General features: G+C 44.1%; 1 protein-coding gene and 2 non-coding genes across 8 annotated transcripts; 1 reads left to right on the top strand and 2 right to left on the bottom strand.

Annotated features, from left to right (window-relative positions):
• Window positions 1-1,479: 1,479 nt before the first annotated feature.
• LOC118512479 (forkhead box protein D5-like) lies at window positions 1,480-23,290 on the bottom strand. 6 transcript variants are annotated; one of them, XM_036056970.1, is made up of 10 exons: window positions 22,493-23,290; window positions 20,281-20,357; window positions 6,024-6,084; window positions 4,632-5,130; window positions 4,460-4,565; window positions 2,797-3,170; window positions 2,635-2,713; window positions 2,497-2,557; window positions 2,344-2,424; window positions 1,480-2,246 (listed from the first exon to the last, which is right to left on the bottom strand). In XM_036056970.1, coding segments are annotated over exons 1-10 (1,437 nt in total). In that variant the 5' UTR covers window positions 22,494-23,290; the 3' UTR covers window positions 1,480-2,148. The 6 variants fall into 6 exon arrangements, with proteins under 6 accessions (XP_035912863.1, XP_035912864.1, XP_035912866.1 ...); XM_036056971.1 differs by having other exon boundaries at window positions 2,497-2,572; window positions 4,460-4,544; XM_036056973.1 differs by having other exon boundaries at window positions 4,460-4,544.
• Trnad-guc lies at window positions 15,665-15,736 on the top strand. Its single transcript has one exon. It is a non-coding gene; the product is annotated as a tRNA-Asp (tRNA).
• A 1,528-nt stretch (window positions 23,291-24,818) lies between the features above and the next one.
• Trnac-gca lies at window positions 24,819-24,890 on the bottom strand. The gene has a single exon. It is a non-coding gene; the product is annotated as a tRNA-Cys (tRNA).
• Window positions 24,891-25,302: the final 412 nt, after the last annotated feature.

The raw sequence follows: 25,302 nt of genomic DNA, 5'->3' as shown, positions 1-25,302 counted from the left end.
AGCATAAAAGGTTGTATGAGAATATAAAATATCAGGCCTTTGCTCTAAGGTCGAATATTTTAAAGGTCTTTTCTAACTAGTGCACCAATTTAGGTTTAAATTTTGTCATGCTAATTTTGTGTAATTTATTTACTCAATTATTTTAATGAAAAAGGCTTCCCAGAAGAACAAATAAATTTTTCCAAATTCCAAGTAGAGGCCAAAAACAACCAAAGAAAGCTGTTGCTACCCTTTTTTACGATGTTTAAAAAGCTATTATCAATATTTATACTAATCGCTTTCTTCACTCAAGAAAAAAAAAACCATTAATAAATTTCCCCACCCTTGCCGAGGAAAAACAGTGTAATGAAAGGGGATGCATCAATCGCATTCACACTTGCAACAATGATTCTTGGCAATGATGGTGTGAAATATCTTTGCTGCCTAATTGATAAATTAGTTCAGCTGCAAAGATTCATTAGCTGCTTCCACCGACGGCAACCCGATGGGCCGAGGGTTTTTCCGTGTGAAGATGGAGCGAAATAAAATTATTTCACGCACCACACACATACACGTTTACTGACGTCTTCATCGCGAAAGGGTCATTCGAAAATCTACCCGGTAGGTGAAACTTGATCCACCAGGGAGAGTGGAAGAAGAAGAAGAAAAAAGCGCCCATTTGCGCATAAATCATGACTTAAGCATGAATCCGTCCAAACAGCATCCTCGGTGCATTATGCAGCAGTCAGTAGCAGCAGTTGCATGCCCCCTCCTTCCTGTGGCTCCGGTGTCCAATTGCGACGAGTCGTCTCGCGCGGGGCTTGACGATCGTCATAAATATTATGCTCACTGCCGCTTGCGGGAAGCGAACACGATCGATTGGGTTTTTTTTTTGCCCAGCGTGCCAGGGTGGTGTGTGAGGTGGAGGTGTCAATTGGCTGCATCAAGTGTACACAGCCGTGCGTTCCAACACGATCGCTCGCAGTCACGATCAAAAGCGCTTAAATAGCAATTTTTCATCTCCGAATCCCTGAACGCGAACCCTTGCCTGGGATGAGATGTACAAGAAGGAGGCTACGGCGGGAATAATGGAACTGGCAGGGCAGCCAGTTCTCATTTCATCGCTACTTGCAAAAGTTACGCTTACGTTTGCGCAGCCCCGTTTGCGCGAAGACGGCGTCGTTGGGTGATCTTGGCGATCCTGTCGGGAGCTGGCAGCATTCGGAAGCAGCGCAACGGATATGTGATCCTTGCGAAGACGGTGGACGTGATGTGATGTGAAGAAGATGGGAAAGTATGACAAAAATTGCCGACGACAGCTAGGCCGACAGCTTTATGATTAATAATCATTTCTACGGAAATTAATCGCCCGTACAGCGGCCGACGCCAATTGAAATATTCGTTACACCTTTGCGAGCGTTGCGTGAAGGGTGGAGGCGTGAGATGAATTGCTTAAAGTCAAGGACAGTTCCTTCCAACGAAATGAAGCAAAGACGCTGGTTTTTCTTTTTTTGTTTGACAGTATTTTACTATACATTATGCTTTATTTAACGTTCACATTGATGTCTGTACAGTAGAAAGAACCTAACGATGCTATTACTATGAATGTATGTGCCTAGCGTGCTTAAACTCCCTCCCCCCGTGGTGAAAAGACCTGGTACACTCCAATTTCGATCAAGCATTAGTAATTTTGGACGGTAAATTTTATACTTCCTTGAGCTCCAATCCTGTCCACAATCCTCGTCACGTGATCGGTTTATCCTCGTTTGAGTAACCGATAAGCCTCCTCTGCTCTCTCTAGCTTCTTGCGTTATTTAATAAATAAAAAAAGCCTCAAAACCACTTCCTGTGAAACACTTTGCTGTCCCTTTGAATCCCCTTTTTAACAAACAAACAAGGCTAGCCTAAAGTAAGGGCAAATGTACATAGCAAACATCGATCGAATACATTACTTAGCTGCTTACTTAGTTGATTTGCGCCTCATCACGATCACGATCGATCGATTTCAATTACGTTGCTTTAGAAGCTCTCCAACGTTTCGCTCAGCAGCAAACGCCGCCGGTGGTAGGATGACAGTTGCCACAGATTTCGCATGAAGCTGTCACCGCTCGATTCGGATCCGGCCGGCACTCCATCCGCCGCCTGGTCACCGCCGCCATCCATTAGCCGTTATGGTTGGGATAGGTAAGTCTTCTGGTAGGTGTTCTGTTGGGACGAGCTAACGCTCATCTGATTCGAGGGTTCGTCTTTCACTACCGGAAGTGGCACTGTTATTGATGAGCGAGAAAAGAATGCAAAGGAGAAGACATATTTTTCACTTCCTATTGATCAGGGAGAGTACATCGGCTAAGGTAGAGTACTTACAGGTCGTGTCCCAGTAGGGATAGTGTGGCTCAAACCGACGTGCGCATGGAGGTGTTGTACTGCCCGAAACGGCGAAAGTATCTGGCGAATGGAAAAAAAAGGTACGGACAATTAGCCCCAAAGTTTCGCCAAGGTTTTCCAAACTGAACCTACCCAAATTGTTCGACAGCGATCCGTACGTGTTGATCGTGACAGGCTGTACCGTTTGCTGGAGCTGTGAAAAATTATACTAGATAAAGAAAGGTTGACATACGATCTCGGGTACGGAAAGAGTTTGATCGCTTCGCTTACCGGTGTTGAGTAAGAGTAGTTCGGTCGGCTAGAACATGACGTGTAGCTGCTGAGCTGTGTCGTCGGCATCCAGGGTGCACTGTGGATGGGGGGGCCAAAAGAAAAAGAACTCATTTGTAACGAATCGCACCGTCAATGTCCCACACTGAACGCTACACTAACCCGGCATCGTATCGTGGATACGTCTGATAGGGATTCTGTGCAAAGACCGGTCGATGACCAAAGTTGCCCGGATTGGTCACGTACGAATCGCCGAACATTTTCGAGTAATGGCCCGTCCGGTACGGGCGCTTCATCCGCCGGCGACGCTTGTAGTTGCCGTTCTCGAACATGTCCTCGTACTGTGGGTCCAGCGTCCAGTAGTTGCCCTTCCGTTCGCCACCACCTTCGCGCGGAATCTTCACGAAGCACTCGTTCAGGCTGAGATTGTGACGAATCGAGTTCTGCCAGCCTTTCTTGTTCTTCTCGTAGTACGGAAACCGGGAGGTGATGTAACCGTAGATTTCACTCAACGTCGCGCGCTTCATCTGTGAGCTCTGGTCAGAAGGACAGATAAGCGGGCGAGAGAAGAGAATGAGCCGGGTGGGGAAGAAAAGGGCTGATAAGTAGGCAGCTTCCACGTGTTACAATAAGTTCTACGGATTTTTAACAGTGTGCTCAAGAGTCCACTATTGAATTCTTTGGAACTAATATTCTTGGGCTACTATTTCTGGCACCTAATGAAGATATTGATGAGGATGAAGCTCTTCAATTGAATGGGCATATGCTTTGAAGACTTGTTTCCAACTCTAAACTGCTAAATTATTTAAGCCGAGTTGCAATAATTTAGATAGCCAACTCTAACGAGGATCGTCCCTAAACTTTATCATAAAGTAGCACAATTTACTACAGCTTCTCGTGTTTGGTTACTCTCGCACATAACCTTCCTCCTACACACAGGCAACCTCCGGGCACGGCAGAACGCGTCACACGCGTCCCCGCTCCAAGGGTAAAAGATCTGATGCGGCGACATTTGATGATTAAATATAAACTTCGATGCGTTAATAATCGTGCTCATTTTCCCCTCATAGCCCGAACCTCCCACATTCGGCAAAGAATTTGATCCGACGATCCATCTCCACCCCAGCCTAGAGATGTTTGGCGAGGGACCTCAGCCAAGACGCGGGCGTTGGATTAAACTGCGATTTATAAATTGTGTACCGCGTCTCGGAAGCCGTAAAGGCGAGGAACCGTGCGAGGTTCCTGCTTTTCTGCTGAAGATATAATTTGTGTCACCTCCATCACTCAAACAGGTTGATTGGACCATTCGCCCGCTTACGGGGAACAGAAACGCTGGGATGTGAAAGGACCACCGGTACAGTGCCTAACACGGATAACCGTGTGACCGAAGCGAGACCGAGAGTGAGAGTCGAGAAATAATGGTAATGGATGCTGGGGATAGATGGTTGACGTTTCACGTCTTACGAAAGATTCTGAAGACGTATTGCGATCGCCGGTGTTCTAGCGGGGCCTACCCAGTCAGCTCTGTATATGCGCCAGGCTTTATAAGAGGCAGTCAAATCTGCGCCGATCTCTGTTTGCAAGACGAGAATTGTTCCGTTGCATATTATCGAAGCGCATACTATCCATCATATGCAGCAGCACAGTGTGTTGGAAGAAAATTTGTCAATCTGACGCCACGCGTGAGAGCCTTTAACGCCAAGATTAATTGTGTGCATCAGTTCGGCTGTTGGCACACGATCCCTTACTTGATCGTACATCATTTACAGTAGGCTGAGAGCTTTACATTATCCTACTGCTGCTAGCACTAATCCGCTAAACTTACCTGTATCGCCATCGCTATTAAGGCCACGTAGCTGTACGGTGGCTTGACGTTCGAGTTCCGGCTGCCGGTGGGACTTGTGGTGGAGCTGCAATCGTACGTGGAAAGACTGAAGATGTCGTGCACTGTTAATATGAGACACTAAACGGTCGAGATGCTCCACATCTCTACTGACCTGCTGCTATTGTTAGTACTGCTGTTGCTGACCGCCGATCCGGCTCCATTGGTGGTGGTTGCGTTTGTGGAGCTCTGATTGCTGGTCGATTGGTTCTGATTGGGCGTATGACTATTGTTGTTGTTGTTAGTATTGTTGGTGGAGTTCGGTTGGGGCAGCGTCGTCGGTATCTGGCCACCGTGTAGATCGTCTGATACTAAGCTATTGCTTGGCAGATCGTCCGGATTGCCTTGTTGGGTGGGTGCCTTGGAAGATAGGGCCAGCGAACCTATATTATGATGAAGTTGGTGTTGTTGCTGTTGCTGCTGCTGTTGCTGCTGTTGCTGCTGCTGCTGCTGATGTTGTTGCTGTGCGTGGTGTTGGTGTTGGTGATCGGGAGAGCCTCCGGTTTCCTCGTGCAGCCGCTCGATCACGGTCGGCAGTTGCTGAAGGGAGGAGGGCGATGAAGACTTCACCTGCTCGTACGCTGGTAACGATACTGCAAGCGGGTGGTAAACGTCTGAAATCAGTGCATTATTAGTGTGTGTGTGTGTGTGTGTGCGGGAGATTACAGTACAGAAACATGGCGAACAATGACGAGTAGTATCAACTACCAGTTACGGTTAAAATAATCCCAAAAATACACCACACTCTACATAAAAGGTGTTATCAAGGTTCTGCAAGAGCGTAATATCGCTCTGTCAGCCACGAGGTGCTGATGAACCGAGAGATGAGGCGCACCCCACTCGCAAGATGCTGCCAACCGTCTTAGCCATGGGGTTTCCCTTTCCCTATCCTTCACCGGTTGTCCTATCGCGTTACGGACATGTGGCTGCACGAGCGTACACGGCTGCACACCCCGAGCCTGTACACTGTCAAGATGCAGCACTCATGCTGAGGCAAAAGGTTTCATCAAAAGGTTTTACGCAACCAGCCCCAGGCCTCATCGAGGGCTTCGATCGGTGGCTCATCCGCCGGCAGAGGGGGGAAAAAACGTCAGCCGAACGTACGTGTTGATAAGCGATTGAAAAAAGGTCATGCCGGGTCAGTGCAGACTGATAGCATCGTTCAGTGGCAACGGCGACGCGAATGGATAGGGCCGGCCTGGATGGAACGATGATGCTGCTCCACTTAGTCCGTTACTAGTGTCAATGGCAATTCTTCTATGCCCATTTGCATGGCGGCCCTCACCAATCGATGGTAAGACAGGCTGTTGGTGTCCTTTTTCTAGTGGGGAGCTGCTTTACAGATAGAGTTAAGTCGGCGGCGATACGTCAGGGAGAACTGTCCGAGAAACCTAGTTACGAACTTGACCGGCCAGTGGTTGAATGGGAACGTAAACGGGTGTTATCATAAACCCGTTCCAATGGTCTTACAAAACCACGGTTTGTGTGAGAGATATGCAGTACGTACCTAGGTGACTTAATACGTTGAAGCCCTCCTGCTTGATCTTGGTCGGCATCGTGATGATATTCTGGAATAAAATACAACAGCATTTTGAATAAATTGTAATTTTACTATAGTTATGCATAAAAACTAGACTAACTTTGGTTATAAAACAATGTAAAACTACCACAAATGAGCTCAACGAGTTCAGCATCCAAGACGCGATCTACGAAAATATGTTTTGCATGTTACGGCTCTTCCTAGGTCTCGACGATCAGTTGCTTCTCCGGCTTAATAAGGACTTGATAGAATAACAGGATAAGGTCCTCAGATAGACAGAGATCTTATAAAAAAAACTTCTAGAGGTCCTTGCACAGACGAGTTGCTAGAGGAGACTCAGCTCAGAGGTGAAAAAAAAATCTTGGAGGTGAAAAAAAATTGCCACTTGCGTTGTCAACTGCTCATTCTGAGTGATTGTTACATGGACGACTTTGTCTTAGATGACGAGTCTGGTATGGAACCGTTTGTGTACCATTTTTCTTAGGAGATGCTTCGTCGTTAAGACAACTACTCTGAATCTTGGATCGAAGTTTTACAACAATAAAGCCACCAGTCGAAAGTGCCTCAGTTTTCCTCAAATTCTTTATAGGAAATAGAGGGCTAGAGGTGGGACAACTTTAGGGATTTTAACTAGTTGTGGCAAACTATTGCTTAGTTTCTCACTCAGGATTAAAATGCAGGGCATGCATAAATCAAATGCCTTCGACAAATAAGTTTATAACGCTACAATATTTCTACTGTACAAAAGACGATGGTTAGGACCTCATAAAAATATAACCTCAAAAGAACTTCATGACATCATAGTTAGCGTCCAAAAAAGCACTCAATTTTCTCTCATATTCAAAAATTTCCAATGAAAAGCACTGCAATTGGCATGTCATGGGAGTTCATATCCCCAAACAGTTCGCCCTCATCGTATTATGCACTCGCCATCAACAATGGCCGCCTTGCGCGCTAGACATGACGATGGTGCAATAGTAAACACGGCAAGTGCAGTGTGTGCCCAACGAAAAAAAAACAAAACAAAACAAAATGGCACCGAGTGCGCTGCGGTGGGCGAAATCTACCTTGGGCGCAGCTGAAAATGTAAGACGGAAAAGAGAGGAATCAATACTGTTTTGTTGCCCCCAAACACAAGACACATCCCGAGCCGACGGGCACGGGAGAAGTGATTTAATTACGCGCCATAAATCACTCCCAATCGGCGAGGCCATTACGTGCCATCGGGGGATTGCTGGTTGGCTCGCGGTCGGTCACTGCGGTCGAATCAGTACGGATCGCCTCGGTCTTACGCCCGCTCACCACGCTTCTGCCCCTATAATCTGAACCGTCACTTTTTGCACTACTCGGCTCGGGATGCACTGCACGAGGCAATGACTTGGGACGAAGTCACTACGGTGAGCTGTGCACGATCGGATTTGGGATTTCCGACCTTTTTTTGTTTGTCCATCTTGCTGTTTTTATTTCGTGCTCGCTTGATGCTAAGGCGGCCAGATCTGTTTCCTCCGGAAGAGCATGGAGCTCAACGTGGGGCCAGCCAGCCAACGTGATTACGTGACAACACACGATTTAGTGCGAACTGGCAGGAGAAAAAGAAAGGAACGAATGCGAATTGAAGATCTCGCACCGGCAAAAAAGCGTATTACGTCTATCATCTCGGTCCAGCTGTGGAAGGCAAGCCACCAAGACACCCCCACCTCAGTGTTGTGTGGCTGTCGAACTCATAACAAACGCCTAGCACGGTGCAACACTGCAGGCTGGTACTGGTGCTGTTGTGACGCGCTTCGTCGTCTGGAAAATGGTCGAAAAGGCACGCTCCTTCACGGAAGTTCATTCATCGGGTGAAGTGTTTTGCTTGCTTCATAGGATTTTCGGTGCCCTTTGCACGCATTGCGATGCACAGTGAAATTTGAGATTGGTTGATTCGATCAATTTTACATTGAAGCTGTATAGCGAGTTTTAAAAGCGTCTTAAGTGGGAAAAAAAACCGCTCTTAATGCTGCAAAAATGCATTTTTAATTGCGTTTGCTAGCTTCTTGAAATAACTCACAGCGAAAAAAAGGAACTGCAGCTCGAAAACACCTTCCACAGTCAAGGCATTTCTTTGCGAGATAAACAATTATTCCGCAATTAAAAATATGTGCGACACATTCCCGATAAAGCGTACACCCCCGGTGCGCCGGTACGGTGGCGCGCACTCCTTGAACCATTTTCGCACTCTTATATTTTTATACCACACGATCATTCCCAGCCGATGCTGTGTCAACGGGCAGATAAAACTTACTCTTCCCGTTTCTAGGTCATCTAGGTACGACAAGCTGATCGATGGGTTTCCTGAAAAAAAAACCATACCTTCGAGCGATTACTTCGAGCCGCGGAAGGACCATAATGTCCTGATTTTCTCACGAAGATCACACAGCCATTGGAAGGCGAAATCGGGCCACAGCACGATGAAGTCATGTAAGGAGAGAACGCAACTACAACCGGATACGATCGCTGGGCGCCAGATAACAACAATTCTGCGGAATTTTCTCGCACGCGCCACAAAGTGGTGGGGATGGAATCAGCATCATTTGCTGTTTGCCACGAGTTCTTCCATTCCAGGAAAATAGAGATGGAAAGTTGTGTGTAAGCTAGAATCGAGCTAGAGGCGAACGATTAAGACGCCTTCATTTCTGCTGCCTACAACGAATGCTCCAATGTCAAGTACAGAGAACAAGCACTATACGCCTAATTAGAAGTGTTTCGTTTGAACTCTCTGTTTCGTTTTTGGATGTTATAATAAATGTTGAATGAGTGGTTCAACTAGTTTTTAATTCTATAATTTATTCTACATTGCACAGCTATTTATTAAAAAAAAAATTACGAACACTTGCATATTCTAGCAATACCTACCATTGTTTCCTCATCCGTTACTCTATCATATAGTCGCTTTATTAGTCAGAGAAACACGATTTCGTTGTTAAAAAACTTGGCCCATACCCTCTAAAATTTCAGAATCGCGGGGAGGGTTCGTGTGTCTCAATTTTTAGTATCTCTTCAAACGCGCACACATGCCATTCACACTCCCATCAAATGCAGTGTGTTACAGACAGTTCGACACGAATGCAAGCATTCCGTCCGAACGAATAAATTGCTCGAGCATGGTTTTGATCCATTAGGTCGTGATTAATGGCGGATCCTGCGTTGTTGGTTGCGTTGACGTTCATCGGACAAAAACTTCCGTCCATTTTTTTTTCTACGATCGTACGATCATGATTCTACATTCGGTGCGGGAATGTTGGTGAAAAGTCTGCTTCGTTTTTTTTTATCTCAATCGTGCCTGGTTCAATGGCTGGTTATTTTGAACGAATTTCTTTAGAATATCAAGGCTGAAGATGAACGAAGCACAAAACAGAAGATATGAGCAAAAACTCTTACTTGAAAGATTAAAATTAAATTAATACTCACAATATATTTAATATAATTAATTTATAATATATTTTAGAAACCAAAACAGCAATATGACAGATCACAAAGGACGAGTCCTCTACCTCCACATGCAAAATGCTGACCAACAGTGTCAGCACATTTCATCGACTGTCACTAAATTACAACCGCTAACACGTAGCGCGGTCAACACCGTTTAAACGGTTGCAGCGAACGAAAATATTTACATTTGTATCAGTCAAATAATTTAGATTGATAACAAACGGAGGCGAAACATCTCAACCAGCTTCTCCTTGCTTGACATTTGCTTTATTGGTCTTGTTGCCCTTTCGGAGTGGCTAGCATTAGGAGCAGCATCCACGTGACCTTCTGACCGAAGTTTTTTGTGTATGTTTTTTTACACCTTCTCACATGGGCGGTGAGAACAAAATGTGAGCTCGAAAAAAAGCGAAAACAAGGAAACATAAACAAGGGTGGTTAACTTCCGTACCAGCTAGTCTAGTCACACAAATTTTTATGACCATTTTGTTGTACAATTTCTAATTTAAGAGAGCAAAGCAACGCCATAAATCTTGCGCCTAAATGACTCCGAGCGCTGTGGTCGACTAGGGGGGCGGCGGAACCCGCAGGACCCAGACCAGTTCATTATGCTGTTACAGTTTTGCAGCACTCGTCCAACCGACATTGACATGGTGAGCAAACCCCGGGTCAGGGCATATTTTTTGTTTAGCATATTTGACATTGCACGATTTGCGTGCACGAAGCTTACACCGTTTCCTGCTGGCTGCTGCTTCCACCCTCAACGCCTGCTGAGCGGGATGCATTTTCGGTGGCGAATCGAAATTTTTAATTTGATGTTTATACTGTAAACAACTACCAAACAACCGGCTGACTTCGTAAATTATCCCCGTTTGCACTTTCCTGCCGGGTGGTGCGTCAAACAAACACGCTGTGGGGCGCATTTTTCTTTTCTCTCTCGCTTTTTGGAAATGGAACTCACAGGTTTTTGATGCAAAAAATCTGACTTTTCCTAACCACTTTACAGCGTTCCGGGCTTAGGGCGGAAATGCGTACAGAATTGTGCCATTATTTAATTCGCAAAGCTCGCTAATAGATTTTTTTCCAATTCTTCGGTCGAGGTCGTAGCAGAAAACCTCTGGACCCAGTACCACACCATCACAGCACACACACACACACACACACACACATGCCTCTATCAGTCATCAGCAGCTTCTAAGCTGCCTGCAACGCCACGGCGCAGTTGCAGTTTGCTCTCCTTCCACAAATTCCGTCTATTCTGCGCAATTTCTTATCGCAACGGTGGCAACGAATCGATCGTGCACAGTAGTTCGCGGCAGCAAGAGATGTGTTTCGCTGATAGTAATCGAATGCACATGACGCATTGCGCCTGCACTTACCCTTCCATGCTGCGCGCAGGCAGGCAACCTCGATCCTCCAATCCAAGTTATCGGATACCGGCTTATGGCTGGCAAATGGTGTCGATGCCTTCGTAACACACTCCTCTGAACGCAGTGGAACGTTTTTCTAGAGCGTGTCAAATTGGCGACAAATTGACTTTTTCCTCCCCTGCCCCTTTTGTTCGCTAGATTCTACGCGAAGGTCAGTAGACGGGTGTTTGAACTCGAACGATAATCGATACGCAGCAAGAAATTTGAGATAGAATGCAATTCTGTAATTCAAAAACATGATCATCACAGCTGCGCACTTTGGACGTGCTGGCAGGTTTCGATTCAACCAATATTCGAAGAGGTCTCCCAACATCCCAAGGTAAACCCGGCGACCACAACGACAAAACCTCGCAGCGACCTCAGTAGCTGACAGGCGTTGGAATCTCTAGAGTTTGTGTGTCTCTTCTCTTCGGTGGGATTTACATTTCCGCCCTAATCCCTGTGCTGCCAGTCGATGATGTCCACATGCGGGCTGGTTCGGGCAGATGCGCCAGATTCGGAACATGCGGATGGGCAAAGGAAACGCTAAGAATTTCTGTTGCATTTCTCGTCTTCAGGGTTTTTCGCTTGTGGCTGTGGCTTTACGGAGCGCAACGCTTTATGATTCATGGGTACGGGTAAAAATAACAAACAATTGTCATCGCGGAATGGTAATCGATGACAAATGTGGCTTCTGTGTGCCGAACGCTTGCCGGTAGAGTACGCGAGATTGTGCGAACTGCTAAAGAAAAACGACAGGTTGTAGTTGAAGATGAGAGCAATTTTTATATACATTCTTGAAGTAGAATGCTAATAACTTTTTCGGTTGGTTTGATGTGCGCTGTGAGGCAAAAATAGCTCATTAGAACCTCAACAACCACGATGAGACATGATCGCTATGATAATTTGCTAAAGAATGTTCATCATTTGCTTACGTCCAATTCCAATTACACGAGATAATTTCTCATATTCTCAACAACGACAGGTACATTAATAAAAGAACGTTGTTCACACCTTCACACAAGCGATTACGACCCTACCAGGCGCCAGAGTGCTCTCCCCCCCCCACCCCCCCCCCCCCCCACCGAAGGTGGTGATAATTTTATGACAATCTATTTATTTTATGCCCGCCCGCAGAAACGCGTGCGTGTGAATGGGTGTATTTTAATACTTTTTAATTTGTTGAAAATTAACTGGTAGCAACACAGGACCCGCGCCACGATCGTATTTCCATCATCGTTTGCTAGTACCGGGCGAAGGCAATAGACGAATGCTAAAGTTGCTCTGGTGGATTATTTTAATTTGGATGCAGTAGAAAAAAAGGTTAGGGAGCTGCATTCGGAGGTCCGCAAGAGTGTATTGATTTATGGGCGCTATTATGATGGAAGCCGGTGACGAAAATACCATTCGCGTTTTATGATAGGATCATAAAAATTTGGGATTACTTTAGTGCGCGACGGCGTCATAAATTGAGCATTGAACAGGGAAACATCATTATTGCAAGTGATGACAGGAGCGATAAAATAAACAGATCATGTGTTTAGGATGATGTTTCACGGGAAGATCGTTTAGAGAGCATTTGTGAGAAATTTGATACATCATAACTTCTTTTTATGGATGCATTATGCTGTGGATTCGATGTAAAAATGGTATTCCAAATTGAACAGTGTCACAGTTTTGATTTTTGCAGTGACTTTTGATCGTGTTTATCAAGATACTTTTTACAAATAATCCTTGTGACCCATTATCTGTGGCGTGATTTCTTAAGAGAGGTCCTTCAGAACCTGATATAACCTATTTAACCTGGGACATGCTTTGTCAAGCTCGTTGTGTTTTATTTAGTTCAAATTGCACTTAGCATACTGATAAACATTAGAAAATTAAGATAAACAGCTCTGAATATTCCCATCAACATATCATGGCATATCAATAACGGGTCAAGTTCCTTGGAAACCCTAGGCAAAGTGATAGGCGAATGCCCCTAACTCGTCGAATCTGCTGACTAGGAAAGAGTTAGAGGTTAAGAGGAGATATTATATGAAATCTCTTGTGGAGTTCGGAGCCCTCTAAGTGCACGAAGCACCAGCAAGGTTCTAGTGCCAGCTTACAGGAAGATACCTCTTGGAGTCCCTTGAAAGCTCGTGGCCTGAAGCATCTGCTATGTTTGCTTATATTAACATCCGTCTCGGTCTAGAATTTTGATCACAAGCTGAAGCTGTTTGCCTAGAGAGCTGATTTAAACATATTCTTTCAATGAGTGGAAAATTCGACCTTTAAGTAAATACATATTTACCTTAAAAGTCCTTAAATAAAGTACAGTAAGAAAATTAATGACAGAAATCGGAGTCTCAAAACTCGTGAAATTCCAAAAATCGGAACAAAACTCAGGTTAGAACTCTGTAGTATCTCTACGATCTCGATTAAAATCTCTTCCACTAACTCTGGAAACATAAAAACCAATAAATTATATTCAAATCAATTCAGGACACCCTTCTCTTACTGTCTCTAGCTTAAAACTACACGATTTCCGTATGTTCTACACTCATCGCCAAGCTCGTGAACAACCAAACCCCTAGCTCCATTAATCGATCACGGCTCTTCCACGGCAAACCCATGATGGAAAGGCTACACAAGAATGTATCCTTGTATGACAAGGTTATGGAAAACATTATCACTTCATATTTTACGACACCCCCGATCATGTCGCGGATGATGATTGTCAGCGATGAACCAACGCACCACCACCGTCTTCTCTCCCGCGCCAGATTTTCCTTCTTGTTTCTGGCGTCGTTCGGCTTGTCACGCCCGTGTCGCTTGATCGTGTGCTTGTCCAGTGAACCACGAAAAATTACACACTTTTGTTGGATGATAAAATAGGAACAAAAAAAACCAACACACACAGACCGAAAATGGGGGACAAAAATGCCAAGAAGAAGTCGCGGATGATGCTTGGATGGAGCTCTCATCGCGGGGCCAGCAGAGATCGCTATTTTTAATGTGTAGGTGTAAGCGATTCGGAAAAATGCCATGCCGGCGGGCGGGTTGGAAAGGGAGCAAACATTCGGACCATTTTTTTTTGTTTGGTCGTTGGTGTAACTTCTATGTGCGTGTGTGTGTCTCCTCCTCCAAGAAGTGGTATTCTAATTGAAATATTCGGAACAGCTGTAAAGTTACGCCGAGCGGCGCATACGACCCCGTGTTAAAGCGGGTCGCCACTTGAGAACGGTGACCGATGCTACGACCCAGTGCAGCGGGGTCCTTGCGAAAGCCGAATAGGCGACAACAACAGCGCCCGGCTTTTGGGCGAATATAAATGGCAGTCTAATGTTGCCCGTCGGCCGATCGGACACCACTTTGAGAGCCTCTCCTGTCACGACGTTCGCGTCCACCCAGGGAAAACCGTTCGGTATGCGTCTTTCAGCTTGATTGAATCACAACTAATGGAGCAGTGAACGGTGACCTTTTTTTTTGTTCTACAATTTTCCCACCGGCCCTACCCCTGTCCCGTGCCGGGGATAATTACTCAAGTGCGAGTGGGAAATGCAACACCACCATCAGGGGCCGTGTTCCGGAAGGCATTTAGAGAGTTCGCTTCACTTCCGAAAACCCGTGCAGACGGATCGTTTTCCAATGGCTCTTGAGATGGCTTGCGAGAAGGGCAAAACGGTGAGAGAAAGAGCGAGAAAACGTGTGGCAAACGACGACCGAAAACGCGTGGCCCAAGGTGCCTGACAGCGAACTAATAGCTGTCGTTTGGCTCATTTACATTGTGTCCGATGACATCTTCGTCTTCGGATGTTGCTGTTGCGAGTGGTGGCGCAAACTTCCCGGTTTTTGGAAGCATGGGACGGGTGTGGGTGTTAATTTTAGCTGCACCGATTTATCAAAACACCGGCCTCTTGTACCGGCCTTGCCTTGCCGACGCCGGATCACAACGTAGCCGAACAACCGAACCTTTGGTTCTGCAATGAGAATTTCATTGCCTTTTAATAGAAATGTTCAAGGCTTGATACTGGTTGTGCTACTCGATGTTGTGACCATAGTTTTGTGTGAAGTTACATTAAAAAATTCTTAAACGTTTAATGCATTTTTTTTGTAACAGGAGCTCAAACAGGAGCTGTAACAGGAGCCCAGCATGAATATTTGAATTCCATTAGGTTTTTTACAAGTGTAACAAAACTAGACGCATTTTTAAAAGCAATCCCTGATGCATAAGACGAAAAATAACGATTAAGACATTAAAATTGAAGAAAAAAAGCCATTGCAATTAAAGAATCTGACTTATTTTCTTGGGATACGAGCAACAAAGCCTTTGTAAGTAGAGCATCGCAATACGTCTGAAAAGTAAAGAGAAAATGCATCCATGCCTTTCAATAAAATGGTGGAAAGGTAAAAATGGTACACAAAATGAAATCTCAAGATACACGCCCCAAAATGAAAGTTGATGAAGTTGGGATAATGGGAGAATTTTGATGTTTATCTCCCACCAGTTGGAGCCCGTCAAATAACTGGTTTCGTATCAACCCATACCGGAGCTACAATTCCGTACAAGAAACAGCATCGATTTCTTCTTCATTGTATATTTTCTTTTAAAAATAAGAATTATTAACTAATAAGAATTTCGATAAGTTAATAATTACTTAAAAGTTCGCATTCCAACAAACTTAAAATGTTCAGTACGCAACAAGCACGAAACCATCTGTACCGCTATGAACGCCTCCTCTCTCGACTTCCTCGATAGTATAGTGGTCAGTATCCCCGCCTGTCACGCGGGAGACCGGGGTTCGATTCCCCGTCGGGGAGAAAATGCTTTTTCTTTTTTTGCCCATTTTTTCCTACCAACAACATGATGAGGCTTTATGAAATGGTGTTAAACGTGCATGTTTTACATGTGTTTAGAATTAAATTTTCGCTCGTTTCTACCCTGCCGGCGAAATGAGCATAAATTATGACCCCCGACACCGAAGGCAGTAATCGCAGAGTGACAACGGTTTTTAGTGCGGCAAATAATTTGTCAACCACATATACACACACAGTTCCCGAGGGAAGGGCACACAAAAGCAAATGCCCGCGGTCGTAAACTTTGTCCCCAATTTACTGACCCACAGTGTAGTGGTGGTGGTGGTGGCCAGTTAATGCTAGCGCTCCTTTCTTCTGCACGTGGACGGATATCGCCATTTCGCAGTCCTGTAGAGCAAGCGCACACGCTGTTTTCCACGCTGTGGTGGTGGTTTTTCTTCCCCTCCAACAGCTCGAAGAAAATTTATGGCCGCTTCTTTAGTGAGGAAGAATCAGCGCGTGATGGGGAAACCGGTAGAGTTTTATTAAAGCAGTGAAAAGCCAAAGTGGTGCGTTTTTTCTGGGCGGGTGTGTAAATCATTTCCTAAATTTTATTTACCCTGCCCGGCAGCTGGCGAGGGTCCTTAATTGCACAATTTACTAACACGTTCGAAACGGTGCAGACCCGTTTGAACTTGCCGTTAAACGGTGTACCTAATCAAGGGGCCATTTCGAGCAAGATTGAATAGCCAATGATCAGGCAGGAAGGAGAGAGAGAGAGTGTGTGTGTATTTGTGATTTAGAAAAATGGCTGCATGAGAAGAAATAAAAGAGGGGTTTTTGTTAGATGATTTTACAAAAATAACATCTATTTAGGACAACGGCATCAATTGATTTCAAATTGCCATCACATTTTAGGTAAACTTTGCAGATGAAATTAAAATCACTGATGATAATTTCACATAGTCAGTACTGCTGCTCTAGGAAAAACGGATATGAAATTTGTCCTTTTCCCGCTTATGGAACATTATTATTCACAATTAATAGACAAAGTTAAATTAAACCAAATAGACTGGTTAGCGATCCATTGTCTTTGTAGGAAGTCTAATAGGAACTGCCATAACATTACAGCACTGTTAGTTGACTTGGAGCAGATATGATATAAAGAATTTTTCGTAAGATATTCCTGAGCAATATAATTCGATATAAAGAGGCACTTTCAGAGGACTGATTAAGAATGCTTAAAATTTCACAACATTTGGCAATGCGACAGTTTTTTAAGGATCTTTCTAATGCAGCAGATATTCACAGCAGTAGCAGAAATTAAAGCTTTATTTTTCCTTGATGTCAAACATAGATTGAGGGGTTCGAGTACCCCCAAAAAATGTGTGAAATGTCCTGGATATTGTAAAATATCCTTGCCTGAAGGTGCATCGTCGATCGAGAAGATTCTCCGAGTAGTCTCAGTAGGGAATACCTGAATTTTATGAGCAAAACCCATCGGACGACCTTATCCAATCACTCTGTCGCCAAGTCGGAGGATCAACTGATCGTTAAAGCCTAGGAAAGATTGATAAAATGCGATGTTTTTTTTTAAGGCAAGACAGTCATTCTAGATCGAATGGTATTACAATCGATTTTGAGTTTCAAAATTCAAGCCATTACGTCAAGCAAAGCATTGTCCAGAGAATTGTTTAATATTCCAAAGACACTGCTCTGAAGCTGCTAAACTGACAGTTTGCAATCAAATTTATTATTGGATCGTTGCATGGAAAAATCACCGCAAGCTATCTAATTGGAAAGATCATTCAAGCACCAAAAAAAATGAAATGCTAAATCGTTTATAAATCATAATATCAGCTAAATTTGCTACTTAAACATACACAAGCTGCTTTTATGTTGTAAAAATGCTTCCAAACATGATCATAAAAATTTTATCATAAAAATTAAAAGAATAATAAATTGTCATGCTATCCTCTATTAAAGAACTATTCAGGGACATTGCATACTGAATTCATCACCGACATTAATAGTTAACCTCTGACCTAGATGTTTTGGGCCCTTTGCTTTTTTTTCGGGTGTTACGACTTATGGGGCTAACCTAAACAAAACAAAAAAAAAACGAAAATAAATAGCTTCAACCACAAACAAAAGCACACACCCCACACTATCTTGCTTGTGCAGAAATGAAATTATGATTGAAAAAGCAAAACAATCAAAGCTGAGCTCCGCACAAGCAGGCGGATGTCACGGATGGCAACGGTGGGAAAAATTGTAGGGGCGAATTAGCCTACTTAGTGGGGCCCTCCGTTCCTCAGGAGAGCGATGGTCGGGGTGGTGAAACCAATATTTATACGCTAGGTTACCCAATGACATTGTTTTGAAAAGAAGCCGCGAAGAACGAATGCGAACCGCACGCGTGCACAAAAATATGAGGGAAACAGGGACACACAAGCCAAAGGAGGCCTAGCGAAACACATTAGAAAAGGAGGAAAAGGTTGTTTTTTTTTTTGTTTGCTTTTACTTATAATTCTTCGTTGCTATAAATTTCCGGTCCATGTCCCCTGGCGGCCACCTGTGCATTGGTTGGTTTTAAACTAATCCACACGCGCGACATACCTTCCTTGCGGCAGGTTCGTCTCACACGCCCAACATCGTTGAATACCATTGAATCACATAATTCTGCCAAAGCGTGTAAAAAAAGGCAAAGGCATTATCGGTGTGCGGAGGAAGGGAGCCACCCAAAAAAACCCCACAGAATTGGATCTAGTTCTGTTCACTTTCACCATAGAGCGATCGTTGCGAGAGGGAGCAGTTTTTTCCTCCATTTGCAGTCGCCTTGTGACACGTCTCTTAAATTCACGCCAACGTGCAACCCTCACACACGCGCGCGTTGGTGGGGCTGGTGGCCATTGTTGTCTGATGGGAATTAATGATGTAATTTAGATGACGTTATTTTTATACATTTTCAAACGGTTGCCGTTGCTTTCCCCGTCAAATTCTCCCGATCGCCCCGCAAGGAACGAAAAACACTGAATGTGCTTTCCTATGGACATTTTTGGGCACTCTGAGCTACCAGAGCGTTTTTGGATGCGAATTTTCCGATGGGAAAAATTGCTCGGATCTAGCCACACAACGGTCGGGGGAAAGACGATCCTGGTTTTGCCCTGCTCGCGCCAGTAATCAGTGTCGGTAATAGGTTAATGAGACGTGTTCCGCCCAATCGACCGTGGACCGAGAGCAATACTTGCCCTCCGGGTCGTGTACGGTACGGGTCGCGTGCCGGTGAGAGCTGTATCGGGAGAGTATCGGTTTCATCTTTTGGCTGGTTAAAATCGAGCGTTCCGAACAAGGGAATCAAACGCGTAGCTAGGGAAACGGATGTTTCCACCGTAGACCTCGGGGTATAAAGGGGGTTGGACATGTAATAGATACCGCGGGTGTGCAAAAGGGGTTTGTTGGTTGGCCCGGGAAAGAAAAGTATTGCGAAACCGATCGGATAAGGTAATGTGTCTTTAATTAGGGGAGAATCAGAATTTGAATCCTTTCGAGTTTTGTTTTGTTTGCAAAGTGACTTGCAGGCTTTTTTTTTTGGGAGGAAGTAGGCAATGAACTCTGGTAAGGATTACGGGTGGAAATTTTCGCGTTAAAACTAGAATCCGCTTGTTCTTCTTAACAAGCCTGGGCCTGAATTTTGCTGGTGAACAAATATTTGGAATGTTTCCTCGAAAGGAATCTACTATATCTTGTAAGCTGCCGATAAAATGCATCAGAGTCTAGATCTACCAAGAGCTATTCTACTTCATTCTGACCAAAGTCCAGATAGTTCAACACCCCTCCTTAGTCACTTTTATTACCAGTACAGTGTTGCGGCTCACTTGAGAGCAACCAACAACAGCCCGCTCCAAAGTAAGATTGTTAGATTCTTTCCACTCTTAGCATGGCTGGTAGCAGGCCGGTTTCATTTTTTTGTTATGTTTGCAAATCTTAAACGTTTGTTTGTTGTGAGTTGGTAAGTGTACATAAATTTTGTCAAATAAACAAACAATGCAATCAAAATTTATGTAACACCGATTCCGGGTCAGGCCGAGAATGGGAAACAAATTCAGCTAGCTCGGTCTGGACGATGATGCCTTGGAAGATTTATAGCGAAGTAATGGAGGTAGCTGAAGCATTTAATCAGTTTTGGATAATTGTGTTATCGGTGCAAAATGATAGTTAAGTATGGTTGTTCGACGAAGTGTAGATTTTATATCGATCTCCCAAGGTATCCCCTGTATTTCTGGGGATAACTGAAATTTGGAGGCCGGTGTGTCCAGTCTATGGTATGTGTGTCCAGATGAGGATCGTATTGGCTCTAAACCTCCCAACAAGCGACAAAATTTAGATAGAAGAGGCACAGAAAATTCTTAAAATGTGATGTGACTTAGATGTCCTCCTAACCTCAGGTACAGGTACACAACAAACGGCCAATTGAATTAGGTCGTATCGCAATTAATGGCGTAACAGCATATAGGCTATAATTTAAAATATTAACTATAAATCGATAATCAATCTATAAAACTTACCATCGGAGACCATTTCGAGTCGTACTGCATGGGCCCGTCCGGCGGCGCCATGTCACTGTTGGCGGTTGTCGCCAACACTGGAAGGAAAAAGTTTGGGAAAAACAATCTATTACTCAGTTGAAAAACCATTGCTACAAACTTTGATCCTTAAGATTTTTTTTTTGCTATCAGAACACATCTTACTCCTTGCTTTTTATAAGATAAAACAACGTTCTCGGCTGTTCGCGTCCATCAAAACGAGCCAAAAAAAGGTATCTTTTTACCAACATCATGTTGGGTGGGAGGGCGGGCGTCGTAACTTGATCCATTCACTTTGTACACCCCTTTAAGTCGCAACAGGTATTGCGAAATGCGCCTGTATCCAACGCTAATGTCCTGGAGCGATTAATAATGGTACGTCACAGTCAGTAAGGGCAACGCATTAGAGCAAAGCTAATCATCCGGCCGGGATTCGAGCCCAATCAAGACATTCGTCATTTAGACAAGAATGTAAAGAGAAGTGAAATTCTAAATAGATCATTATCGAACTGCTCGAGAAAAAACAAAAAACAAATCAAATTGGCAATTATTTTGCATACTCCTCCGAAAATTCGATACCAATCAATGACCATTATAACTTCAGCAGTAGCAATTAAATCTAGTCCTTGGTACTCTATCAAATCACCAACATTTAACAATTACTCGCAAACAATTCCGGCTTGGCCAGCCGTCTAAGTTTACTCGCCAGAAAATGGGCTGTTCGCACCACTAAACCAAAACATTTCCAGGACGGGACTGGATTTTTTCAACCGATTAAGAGCTAATGCCTTCCACGAAAGAACAAAAAAATGTTCTCGAAACTTTGCGCCTCAAAATCTTCATAACGATTCTAGTAGCACAAGCAGCAGTGAAGCTGCTGACACACGCCTTGTGCGAAACATCATTATCAACCACGTTCAACAAGCTTGTTCGAATCTTCCAATTTCGGAACAAAAGTACCAGCTTTGGTCAAAGTTCGTTCACTCTCATTCGGGCGATGATACGGATTCTTATCAACGGACTTTTTTTTTTTTTTTTTGATTGCTTGTTGCTGCTGATACTTTCAGCCCAAATCTCTTGGACTCTTGGAGCAACGATTCTGAATGATGTTCACGAAAAAATGCTTCCATTTGTTTTTTTGTTAGTGACATGCACACAGCACGGTAATTGATATTTGTTTTCGGTATAGAAAATCAAACATGCCGGATGGTGTGTGTGTGTGTACATCGGTCGCAATAATCTCCGGGAGGTGAAGCGCATAATATTGCTGTACGGCTCAACCGTATAATGGCGTCGTTTTCCGGGGGCCGACCTAAAGTGTGGAAAGAAATTATAAACAAACAAACAAAACGGTTTGGTGGTGTTCTGTTTTTGTGTCAAATGGGCTTCAATGGGTGTGCAGGGAAGGCTTTTGGTTTTTGTGTTGTCCCATTCCTGATACTGATATCAGGTAGCAGCAAGATTTAAGTTCTACACTATTTAGGGAGCGAGCTAAAGGAGTGCTCCAAGTGCTAATCGGTTCTTCGGCTTCGAGCGCCACTACTCCTAGCGCTCGATAGCAACACGTGCCGAAGAGGCAAATCCTGCTGCAGTTGATACCGGTTGCTTGCACCGAGCTGCCTAGGCTCTAGGCCCACCCCCCGACAGCAGCTGCTGATACTGGCAATAAAGTGCATCGCGAAGGTGCGTCAAGTCTTGTTCTCGTTTTTTCCCTGCCTCAAAACACTGCACAATGCGTCGTCGTACGTGTGCAATTGCAGATCAGGTGCATTCAGCAAAAGAAGGACTCAACAAACAAAGGTGCGAGCAGCGTTTTGATGATAGATGCGCAACACATATCAGGCAGTGTTTGGTAGGTTTTGCAGAATGTGACACTAAGTGCACGTTTTGCGGTGGGATAGAATTTGTTGGCAGAAAAGCCTTTCCAGAACGATGAATGGATGGGCTTAATCAGGTTTTCATTCAATTTTTTCGGTGGAGCTTAGTACAGTGGCGGATCAATCTAGGAGGAGAAGGAACGGCCGCTCGGGGCCTCGTCGGTTAGGGAAATCCTGTTGCTTCCTTCTAATATCACAATTAAAGGGGCCTCAACTGTCATTCCGCTCGGGGACTCCAAATAGTTTGACCCACCACTGGCTAAGTATAATCGTTACTCAAATCTTCTGGGCGCTATTACACATAGTTCTTTACTTACTGTAGTCGATTTCGCTTCCGATGAGTATTGTAGAAATTTTTAGGCGATCGTGTTTCACACCGTTTGAAGAGTAAGATCGCACCTAACTTTTTTCACTTATTAATCCGTCACTTTGTTGAGCTGCTACACTAGCGCAAACATTATTACACCACAACAACCACCAAATTTGCTCTCCCAAAAGCTCACGGAGCCAGTGGCTAGGATTTCCCCCTTCCAAAAAAAACCAGGGTGGCGTTGCACTTGCGGTGATTATTATTATGCTTAAGTTATTTTTATTCCTTAGTCTGCAAACGTACACGTTGGTAGGCAGTGAAGCAGCTTGGGGTGGAAACTACCCGTAGGAAACTACCTTTCGTTTGTTTGTTGCCTGTTTCCGCAAGGCTAGCGAAAAATTTGCAACTAATTGTTGCCCACACACGAAAACCTGGCACACATGCACACACACACCAATAGATGGATTCACCAATTTTTGTTTTAAAGTTACACCGTCTGCCGATATTGCTGAGGAGTTGGTCGAACTCAGTCGGCAAGATTCTCTTTTTTAGTATTCTCCCGACTTTCTTTTACGATTTTTTTTAACTTTAACAATTGTTATTAAACACTTTCTCACTTTAAAAAATAAAATCACTCACTTAAAGGAAGACAACTTTCTTCTTCCAAGCACGACAACACGATCACACCTTCTCCGCAGGCAACGATCCAGCACCATAAGGGAATCGGATCCGGCCACAAAGAGCGAACCCCGAGCGAGTTGTTTACTTAACGAAAACTGCCAGCTTACTAACTGAGCGCTGTGTTCACTTTTTCGCTTTTACCCAACCACCACCACCCAGCACATCAACACACACGCACACACGGGGAATTCATTGTGCCGCACGAACGAGGCGCGCGCACTGCCGGAGATCGCGGGTTTTCGTAGAAGAGCGAAAGAAACGACGGACCCGATGATCGCACTCGGATCGCGTGTGCAAGAGCCGAACGGCAACACAACCATCGAGAACAACACGGCAAATGAACGTCGTCGTCGTTGTGTGTGAGGGGTTGCGATTTGGCCTAGCGCCGCTGCTCGGGGGTGGTTTTCGTTATTCGATATAGCCTACGAGGATCTTCCACTTTCCACTGCTATGGGTATTGTACTCACACACACACACAGAGTAAAGTGAGTAAGTGCGAGCGTGTGTATCCTTTTCCATATTTTTTGGGTGTTGAAATTGGCCTTAAATCTTTAAACCCAAAGTAACGCATCCCTAAACGTTTTTCCTGTGGAAAACTCGTCCTCGTTGGGATGGGTTGCCGCTTTTAGCGTGTGATCGATTTCAACTGGTTTTGCAGCAGCTTTTTGTTGACCCTTTTCTTTCGAGGGAATAAGCAAACAAGCCCATCAACCTGTGTGGGCATTGCACGTTGCAGTTCAAAGTCTTAAATTCCTGCGCCTGTGTGGCAGCAGCACCACCAAGTAGGAAGCTTTTCTTTGCCCGGTTCTGGAAAATGCTAACCCTAGCATAAAGCTCGGCATGCCGGGACGAGACTGAGGGTGGGCAAGACGCGGGGGCTTCGGACGATTTTCTTACAACTGTCGTAGTTTTTCTTCTTGGCCCACCTGACGCTCCATGTGTGTGGTAGTTGGTGGTAGCTTAACCAACGCCTAGGCAAGCTAGAACTTGCCACATTGGGCTGGCCTGTGTGGGAGAAGGGAAAGGGAAGGGTGGGTTTTGAAAGTGGGTTACCAGCTTTTCATTTTTGTGGACGGCTTCTCCTGCTAACCCTTTTTCCCCTCATACTTTCTGGCCACCCCGGGGGTGTCTTTCCCATCGCTCTATACAGCGGATAGTACAAACTAAGGGAGAAGAAGCTTCTTGGGTACTGAAGCGCCACCGGTTGATACGGTCACTTTAAATAATTCAGATTTAATATTAAAATTAGTGGTTGTGAATTTTGCATTTTTATAATATATTTATAAATATCGGATAGTGGAAATAAAAACATTAAATCCTTGAATAAATGCTAGCGAGTAATTTTGTGGTGAGCTTTCTTATGTACAATATAAACTTTTCTCACTAATTTAATAAAAGAGAACAAGATTAATTTAATTTTTATCTCTCGGACAAGATAGTAAGAAACTATATCTCATTAATAAAATATATCAATTTTCTGTTGAACTTTCACCAGCAATAATTGCAATAAGATGACATACAATTACTTCACGCAATTTTCACAAATTAAATAAATACAAATTAAATATAAAGGGTGCCAAATTACTATCATATTGCAGAAATATCTCACCCGCAAAATAAAACTACGGCCAGCAAAAGAAAGCTTTCAAGCGAGGGGGCACCCGGGTTTGAACCGGGGACCTCTCGATCTGCAGTCGAATGCTCTACCACTGAGCTATACCCCCATGAAGCAAGGGTGCGGTTACAGCACAGCTGGTTGTTAGCGCATGCGAGTTTGAAAGCATGTGTGATGGACGATTTTTCGTTTTACAATCAAAGAAACAGTTTCATAATTTTGAGTATTTGACTAAAAAATAGCATAAAGTTCAATTCTTTGTAGCACTAACAACACCTTCCATTTTTGTATTGTTTTCGCTGTAAAGCTAATAATATTTGGATGGTATAAGTAATAATATAAGTATTATGGTTTAAGTGGTTTGCGCAGCTACGTTTATTCATGAAACTTGCGCAAGAAATAGTGGTGAATTTATAAAAAAAAATGTGAAAAGAAAGAATGATAAGTACAAATGGCGGAATACAGGACTCTAAATGTTTTAAATTGATGTTATGATCAATTTTTGGCTATTGTTTTCTCGC

Source organism: Anopheles stephensi, chromosome 3 (genome assembly GCF_013141755.1).
Source record: "Anopheles stephensi strain Indian chromosome 3, UCI_ANSTEP_V1.0, whole genome shotgun sequence".
Taxonomy (NCBI): Eukaryota; Metazoa; Arthropoda; class Insecta; order Diptera; family Culicidae; genus Anopheles; species Anopheles stephensi.
The sequence above is the reverse complement of the archived record's forward strand: the minus strand, read 5'-3'. Positions and strand labels throughout refer to the sequence as shown.